Source organism: Cebus imitator, unplaced genomic scaffold (assembly GCF_001604975.1).
Source record: "Cebus imitator isolate Cc_AM_T3 unplaced genomic scaffold, Cebus_imitator-1.0 Scaffold42, whole genome shotgun sequence".
Classification (NCBI taxonomy): domain Eukaryota; kingdom Metazoa; phylum Chordata; class Mammalia; order Primates; family Cebidae; genus Cebus; species Cebus imitator.
The window spans coordinates 5,747,598-5,757,114 of NW_016107357.1; the positions used below are offsets into that span (position 1 = coordinate 5,747,598).

The 9,517-nt window shown below is 35.8% G+C and overlaps 1 protein-coding gene across 2 annotated transcripts in view; it reads right to left on the reverse strand.

Annotated features, from left to right (window-relative positions):
• The window catches only part of AIDA (axin interactor, dorsalization associated), a 40,573-nt gene that overhangs the window by 16,825 nt on the left and 14,231 nt on the right, over positions 1-9,517 (reverse strand). For both annotated transcript variants that reach the window (XM_017526365.2, XM_037737713.1), the window contains exons 3-6: positions 6,524-6,577; positions 6,106-6,160; positions 4,078-4,141; positions 3,741-3,847 (exon numbers count right to left, since the gene is read on the reverse strand). In XM_017526365.2, the coding sequence (XP_017381854.1) occupies positions 3,741-3,847; positions 4,078-4,141; positions 6,106-6,160; positions 6,524-6,577 (280 nt within the window). The remainder of the gene's footprint in view (positions 1-3,740; positions 3,848-4,077; positions 4,142-6,105; positions 6,161-6,523; positions 6,578-9,517) is intronic.

Consider the following 9,517-nt stretch of genomic DNA (forward strand, 5'->3'; position numbering starts at 1 on the left):
AAAAAAAAAAAAAAAAAAACTTTACCTGATTAAAGTTGTTTGTAATCATAACCATACACTTTAGATGGTATTAACTGCTTGGCCCCTAAACATGTTCCAGATTTCCATAAAAAAAGAATGCCCGATATTCACAGGAAAGCAATAAACATTTGCTGCAGTTTTTGACTTTCTCACGTGTGTGAGCAAGAAAAGAAATTACTTCATTTCAGCTGAAAATAAAATCCATGTTTTCTTATCTTTCAAGTTCAGCTCAGAATTGAGTAGTTATGTGGCAAAAAACCAATACAAGTTTGACATTAGAAAGGTAAATTTCATTCTTTGAGTTTCAAAAATAATATTTTATGCATACATAAACCTATGTAAGAGATGAAGAACAAGCACATATGTACGATAATTCCGAAACTGCTAGGACTATTTGAGCTTAGATCATGTTAGTAAGAAAGTGTTTTTAAAAGTCTGTATAAAGTTGTGTCTTGGCTATTTTTAAATTTATATTGCTTTGGTTTATCATTTTAGTAGCTTTACTATTCAAGACTATCAATGAAGTTTTAGGTTATAAAATAATAGGTTATAAGTTTATACTTTCTATTTAAATAAATCTACCAAGATTATCTTTAGAAAAATTACCTACTATTTTGGCTAAGCCAATTATATAACATAAATATGTTTACCTTATGAAATTTTAACATTTTGAAAAGGAAGGAAGGAGATTAATATCAAGAAAGTTAAGTAAGCTTGACTACTTGTTTTTTCTTTTCCTGAAAGCCTGGCTAAAAAGTCATTTTAAATTTTAAATCAGAGAAAACTATTCTTGGTCATACCATATTTACATACCATACCTCACACCTCACACCTCATTAGCTTAACAGTGATAGCAGTTAGTACAGGAGTTGGTCAAAATTCATTAAAGGTACATATTAAGAGTGAATTTCTTTCTTTTTTTTTTTTTTTTTGAGATGGAGTCTTGCTGTTGTCAACCTGGGCTGGAGTGCAAAGGCCTGATCTCAGCTCACTGCAACCTCTTCCTCCCAGGTTCCGGCAATTCTCCTGCCTCAGCCTCCTGAGTAGCTGAGATTACAGGCACCCACCACCATGCCCGACTAATTTTTGTATTTTGAGTAGAGACAGGGTTTCACCATGTTGGCCAGGCTAGTCTCAAATTCCTGATCTCAGGTGATCCACCTACCTGGGTCTCCCAAAGTGGTGAGTATTACAGGCATGAGCCACTGTGCGTCCAGCCAAGTAAATTTCATATATATAAATATCCCAATAAATCTGCCTTTAAATCTTGGGTTCCCTTTGTGTAACAGGAAATTTTTTCCTGTTCTATCATTAAAAGCTAAAGGCCACCTTGCTATTTCAATGACACTTTCAATGAATATAATTTCACAAGTTATTTTTCAATAACACAAGCCCTGAACAATAAGATCCCAAACAAATATAGCTAATTAAACTATACATACTCTCTCTTTCTTTTAGGGGAAAAAATTCAGGGACTAGAAGGGTTTGGCAAGGCATCTGTATCTCTAAAATGAAATATCACAATATTATATCAGAATACAAATTCAGCTTGGGCTTAATCTTACATAGCAAATGGATTTAATTTATGGTAGAAGTTCCTTTTCAACTTAGCAACCTGAGCCCCATAAAGACCTTAATTTGCCCATTTCATGATTTACATCATCTGCTTCTTGTTTGCTACAGAAGTACAGTAAGCAGGCAAACAACCAAATCAGATAGGAATTTATAGAACTGGAAGCTACACCAATTACAGTACGTGGTTTGAAAAGGCAATAAAAATTATCGAGTCAGTGAAACGGCAAAATAATTTACCTCACCATCTTGGCAATCTTGAAATACCCTACAAAAGCAAGAAAAATACAGCTCTCTCTTCATAAAGCAAAGTAGATTAGAAATAATGCTCTTGTTCCAAAGAAACATTATTAACAATAAGAGCTACCATCGATAGTGCCTGCAATGTTTCCAATAACCCTGCAATGTAGGTACTGTTATCCCCAGGTAGAGGTGATGATAATAACAACCAGCACTAATAGTCAGCATATGAACAGTACAATGCTAAATGCTTTATACTTAGTATCTTGTTAATCTTCACAGTAACCTTTAGGCACTATCATTATCCCATTTTATAAAGAAACAGAAGTTCAGATTGGTTTAAGACGCAGGTGCAAAGTCACTCAACTAGTGATTGTCAGAGCCCAGGTTCAAAAGCCTAGTTCGTTATCTATTGGTCCAAGCCTATATTGTTCCTACTCCAAATGACTCCTCCTCAAGAAGTACTCAAAATACTGGAATATTAATTATGAAGAAAGCTCTCTGAACAGCACATAAATTGTATTTAACTATATGGAAAGCTTCTAGAATCTATTCTAAAATGTACCACAATATTACAGCAGATTGCTAAACTTCTTAAAGTGAACTAGATTATCTGAAATAAAAACTATACTTTATAAGAACAGAACAGATTAAAGCAGTAATTGGGAGAGGCAAGAAATTTATCCAGGGTGCTTGCCGAGGTTATTTACAGGGAAGGAAGATAGTCATGGAGAGCTTCCATAAATAAAAAAGGTTTGCCATAAATTCTTTACTTCCCTAAAACAGGATGGGGAAGAAGGGGCAATTGTTCAGTATCCACTCCCCATGGGTCCAGTTTTAACCACCACATTTTGATTAATTAAAGAAGTACTTATGGGGCTGGGTGCAATGGCTCATGCCTGTAATCCCAGCACTATGGGATGCTGAGGCAAGCAGATCACCTGAGGTCAGGAGTTCCAGACCAGCCTGGCCAACATGGTGAAACCCCATCTCTACTAAAAATACAAAAATTAGCCAGGCAAATGACACGCACGTGTAGTCCCAGCTACTCAGAAGGCTGAGATATGAGAATTGCTTGAAACCTGGGAAGTGGAGTTTGCAGTGAGCTGAGATCGTGCCACTGTACTCCAGTCTGGGTGACAGAACAAGACTCTGTCTCAAAAAAAAAAAAAAAAAAGCACTTATGACAGTATACAGAAAAGAATTAAGATAGCAGGCCTATTATTAGAAAACAAGGTCAGCCCATGGCTGGCATCTGGGATCTTGGATTTGGGGAGGGTTCCCACAATTCCCTGATAAGAATGGTCACTGTGCCTAAACTGTGTAAACAATATGGTTTGTGCTAAACACTTTCTTTCCTTCTGTAGTCTGGAATTTTGGTCTGTGCTAGGCAGGAGGTACCCACATAAGTAGTCCCCAATAAAAGCTTTGGGCACTGACTCTAAAGAGCTTCCCTTATAGACAACATTGTGCATTTCACCTATGTTGTCACAACTTGTTGCAGGGGAAATTAAGCACATCTTACGTGACTCTACTGAAAGGGGATTATTGAAAGCTTGCAAAGGGTTTCCTCCAGACTTTGCCCTTGTGCCTCTTCTGTTTGCTGATTTTTGTTCTTGTGTTCTCTTGTAATGAATCCTAGAGCTGTGAATACAACTACATAGTGAGCCTTGTGAGTCATCCTAGTGAATCACTGAACATGGGGATGGTCTTGAGGACCCCTGACACAGATAGTAAGATACCTTCACATTGTATTTATGAAATAGTTACTCCCAACAAAATTTGCCTAAGATACGCATGGGCTTAGGGTGGTTTTATTGCCCCACTAGCAAATACCAAAGTAAGCTTCAAACACCCTGTCTTTTGATGCAGTTAAGTAATGTGTATTTTTAATAAGTGATACCTACCAGGAACTCTAGCAGGAAAAGAATCAGGAGACCCTGCTCCAGCACCGCCCTCTTCTTCATCTTCTTCAAATTCCAAATTCTCTTCTTCACCAGGTGCCAAAATTCTTCTACATAAAAAAGGGCAGAAAAAACAGTGAGCTGCAAAACTAAATATGCTGGTGATGCCTCACAGCTACTCGTTTCCCAGGTAAGATGCTGATATATAAAAATACTGATATACTGTTATCACTGCTGATGTCAATGATATCAATAATGCCAAAGTTGATATTTAGGAAAACCCAGAAATACCTAAAAATGAAGTATAAAATAAGAAAACAAATATAAATGTTTATTTTACCTTAATGGGACAGGCTGAACATCAAATGGGAATTCTTTATTATATGTAAGAATATTCTTTAGGACTAGAATAAGAAGATAAAGAAACATGAATTCTTCCATGAAACAAAATAAAAAATTATATCCTCAATGACTAATTTTCTGATCAATTTTATCATGAATATTAATATATATTTTTAAATTCCCAGCCTTACCACCATTTGAGAGCTACACAGTGCATTTGTCCACTGAAGGTCTTGGCAAAATCAAAACATCTATGGGATACTCTAGATACCAGTATCTTTACAGTAATGTCAGGTCTCCAAGAAGAGTAAATTCCAGAGTCTCAAAGCCTTCATGGGAAATGAATCCTATTTACAAGGTCCTAAGTGAGACATAGGGTAACAGAAAAAGAGAATGCCTCCTCCCTATAGTAGTTTAATTAAAAGATCTGAGCCTGGGCAACACAGGGAGACTCTCGTCTCTACAAAAAAAAATTTTTAAGTTAGCCAGGCATGGTGGCTGAAGCCTGTGGTCCTAGCTACTCAAGAGGCTGAGGTAGGAGGATCACTTGAGCCCGGGAGGTCAAGCTGCAGAGAATCATGATCACGCCACTGCAATGCAGCCTGGGCAAGAATGATACTCTGTTTCAAAAAAAAAAAAAGTTGTATATAAGATGCCCAGTTAGAGATACTTGAGTACATTTTATTCTCTGTCCTGAGAAGATTTCCTCTCAATCCCATCAAACTGATAGTTTGTAGTAGCAAGGTTATAATTCTCATATTTCTTTTATGATAAAATTTATTATACTGAGTCCTAGCATTCTGAGTCTTAAAAAATTATTATAATCAGCCATGTACCACATAATAATGTTTCAGTCAGCAATAGACCACATATGACAGTGGTTCCATAAGATTATAATGGAGCTGAAAAATTCCAACTACCTAGTATATACTATACTTTTTATAGTATATTGTTTACATAGAACTTACTATACTTACTATACTTTTTATCATTATTTTAGAGTGTACTTTAGCCTCAATCTGTGACCCAGGCTAGAGTGCAATAGTGTGATTTCACCTCACTGCAACATCCACCTCCCAGGTTCAAGCAATTCTCCTGTCTCAGCCTCCCGAGTAGGTGGGATTCAGGCATGAGCTACCACACTTGGCTGATTTTTTATTTTGAGTAGAGACAGAGTTTCGCCATGTTGGCCAGGCTGGTTTCGAACGCCTGATCTCAGGTGATCTGCCCACCTCAGCCTCCCCCCAAAAAAGTTGATTATAAAACAGCCTCAGGCAGGTCTTTCAGGAGGTATCCAGAAGGCACTGTTTCACAGGAGATGACAGCTCCATGTATGTTACTGCCCCAGAAGATCTTCCAAAGGGACAAGATGTGGAGGTGGAAGACAGTGATATTGATGATCCTGACCCTGTGTAGTCCTAGGCTAATGTATATGTCTCTTAGTTCTTAACAATAAAGTTTGAAAAGTAAAACCAAAAAAAAAAAAATTAAAACTTTTAAAAATAGAAAACATTGACAGAATAAGGACATAAAGAAAAAATATTTTTGTGGCCAGCACGGTGGCACATGCCTGTAATCCCAGCACTTTGGGAGGCTTAGGTAGACGGATCAGTGGAGGACAGGAGTCCATCCTCCAGTCCTGTAGTTTTCAGTGGACTGTAGTTTTTAGTGACATGTAGTGTGTAAGTGGGCATCAATGACTAAAGCTTTATATTCCCTACTAGATGCTATTGCAAATGTTTACTAAAGTAATTTTGTTTTTATTAAAGTGAATAAGACCAAAAAAAGGCTAATACATATTTAGATGAGGAACAACCTCATATATTCTATAACAAAGGTGAAATCCAAAAATAAAAAAATTACTATAAATATTATAGAAGTAACGAAAGCACCCCCCAAAAAAATCACATAGAACTAGATACTAACAGAAATAAATTAAATCAGCATCTTTGTTAAATAGGCTTAACATCCATGATAGATTATTTTTCCAAAGGACTATCACAAAAAAATATAAACACAAACTTACTTGGTTCTAGCTTCTTCAGGTCCTCCAGTTTAAATTCTTCTTGAGACTGTGTGGACTAAATTTAAAATAAGCATATTACATCTTTTCACTACAAAGATTTCGCTGCACCCTTTAAAGCAGCAAGAACCAAATACTCTAAAGTAATCTACTTCTTGCTTTCAAGGTAGAAAATAAAAAGTCCCAAGCTGGTTTTTGTTTATTTTTGGAACACTCAGGCCAAAAATAAGAGAAAAAGTTGAAGTCATATCTCTTCTTTTACAGTTGACAAAGTATGAATTAAAAAAGTAAGAATGTAATAAATGTTGTTATAAAACACTTCTGAGACAATACTGCTTTTGGCATGAATTTCTAATGTTTTACCATAATAATGCAGAATAATTTATTTTCCTTGTATTAGAGAGGGGAAAAAAATCCTTACCTGTAAAGCTGCACTTCGCAATTCCAAGCATGTTGCAATTTTGCCTATGGTTTTCTACAGAAGAGGAAAAAATACTATAAATACCAAAATTATCATAACTGTTAGTTCAAGTTAATTTTTATTAATACAAGATCCATAATTCTCTTAAATAAGTTTTAAGAGACATTAAGAAACATTTTATTTCTTTCTAGCATCTTTTAGACATAAAAGAAATAAAAGGGTTGGGATGAGGGAAAGAAGGTGAGTATATATTTTCCTGACCTAATGTGCCACAATTAATTCTAAATCAGCTTTGCTTTGATGACAGCTGTAGATATTATTTAAATGGCTGCCTGATATCTGCTACCCTAAGCTTCACCTTTTCTTATCCATAAAGCCTAAAATTAACCTTTTAAAAGACTTAAAAATATCTGAAAGTTAACACAATGGTATAATTTTGACTTAAGTCCAACACCAACTTGTTTAATTAAATACATAGGCAACATGAAGCAAAACTGATGTTTGTGATAAACGGTGGTAAATTTTATAGTCGGATCTGTTTTATATAATATGAGCTATAAAATGGATATTAATGATAGAGCATAGATATTCTTTGCCTTTAATAAGCTCATGTATTAGGAGAGATAAGACACCTTCAGAATCACTATAAAATAAAGCAGACATTTGATTGTATGAGCCTTAGCAAAGTAAGCCATTATATGACCTAAAGAAACAAAACAAGATTGGTATTAGGAATCAAGCCCCAACAACCAGGAGGATTTCTAAAATTAAAGAGTTTAGAAAATTGTCATGGTTCAAACGTCTAAAGTCTCAAAGGGAAAACAGAGGGAAAAGTAAAGTTGGGAGAAGGGGGCTGTCATTCTGAAGTGGACCTTCAATAACTAGCTGAGGAATCTGTTATTACTTTAGCAGTAAGTTACACAGAAGGTATTTTGTTTTGTTTTAATAACATAAACACCTCTTTCAGATCTGCCCTTTAAGAAGACTATCATGTCCGGGCACAGTGTCTCCCGCTTTAATTGCGGCACTTTGGGAGGACGAAGCAGGTAGATCACTTGAGGTCAGGAGTTCGAGACCAGCCTGGCCAACATGGTGAAACCCTGTCCCTACTAAAAACAGAAAAATTAGCCAGGCATGCAGGCGTGGTTGCACGTGTCTGTAGTCCAGCTACTGGGGAGGCTAAGGCAGGAGAATCACTTGAACCTGGGAAGCGGAGGTTGCAGTCAGCCGAAATCACACCACTGCACTACAGAGGTGGTAACAGAGTGAGACTCTATCTCAAAAAAAAGAACACTATTGTGATAAAACTATTCATAGGTTGAAGTATAAAAGGGCAAAGACTAAAGGCAAAATCAATCAGGTTATTCCAGTTGTCCAGGTAAATAGTAATCAGAACAAAAATGCAAATAACTAGGGTGGAAATTAAAGGGAAGAGATTCACATAGGAAACATATATCAGGGCAGGCAGCTGAATTATGCCCATCAAGCATTTTAAGTCCTTCCAAAAGCAATACTTCTTAAGTTTTTATTAGGAATAAATCCAGATCATAAAAGTATTTATGCACAATGTCTGCAATGCCTCACAATGAAATATTCTGGGAAGGAAGAAAAACATATTTTTCTAAATGTATTGATAACTTGCAAAAGTTTAATAAACTGGACTTTCTCTTTTGTCAATTTTCTTTGGAAGATAAATAAGGAGCAAAGAGGAGTAACAAGTGCTGTGCTGGTCCCTAGCACTTACGCAAGTGGGCACTATACAACTACTGCATCTACAATAAACAGCTGCTACAACTCACAAAATAAACCACTACTGATCAAGATATTACTCGAAGCCAAAGAACAAGTGACAATATTTAACCATCTCCACAATCTTTAAAAATTCTTTTTAATCCCAATATAAGAGAGTTTAGAAGATGCCTAATTTTATTCTGAAAATTTAAAGATTATATTTGAAAATTGCATTTATATTGTAACTGCAAAAGATTTCATGTATTCATAAATTTACTCACTCTGTCACTCACTCTGTTGCATGGCAACCAGCAAAAGCCTTTTCTACATAAAATCCAATATCCTCAAATTATTGTTGTTCAAACATGCCACTCAATTCTAAGAAAACTAGTAAGTAATTCTAAACACAAATATAATAGTAATAGTAATGGCTAACAACTACTGAGCACTTATTAAGTGACAGGCTCTCCCAAGTGATTTATAAACATTAATTCATTTAATCCTCACTATAACTCTGTGAGTTAGATACGATCATTTTAAAGGTGTGAAAACTGAAGCCTACAGAGGTTAAGTAACTTCCCTAGGCATCGATGCTTTCTCTCATCCAAGTACTAATCAGGGCTGACCTTCCTTAGCTTCCAAGATCATAAGAGATGGGGCGCACTCAGGGTGCTATGGCGGTAGACCAGCAAAGCCTTCTATGCAAGACAGTTATATATACAACAAAACAATACATATATATCAATACCATTTAGCTATACTTTTATGTTCTTTGAAAACTGATTTTTGAAAAGAATTTTGTCTGTATTGAGATATATCAATTACTAAGTCTTTTAAAACATTAATTTACTTCTTTTCCTTTCTTTACTATAAAATCCATGTGATTTCATGCTTTTAACATTTAAGGTAAAATGTTATAGTTTAACAACTATGAGTCCACTAATAATCTATGTTAAATTTAAATATTTCTTGAAGCAGAAGCAACAGCTTTATATACAGAAATCTACTGAACTATGGCAAAATACCTCAATCGGCATTATTCATAACTATTTTAAGGGACCATACCCAACCTCAGTATTAAAAAGGGAGTGGAACACTATCATTTCAGCTATTGCATTAACTTTTAAAACATGTAGAATGTGGCCGGGCGTGGTGGCTCAAGCCTGTAATCCCAGCACTGTGGGAGGCCGAGGCGGGTGGATCGCGAGGTCAAGAGATCTAGACCATCCTGGTCAACATGGTGAAACCCCGTCTCTACTAAAA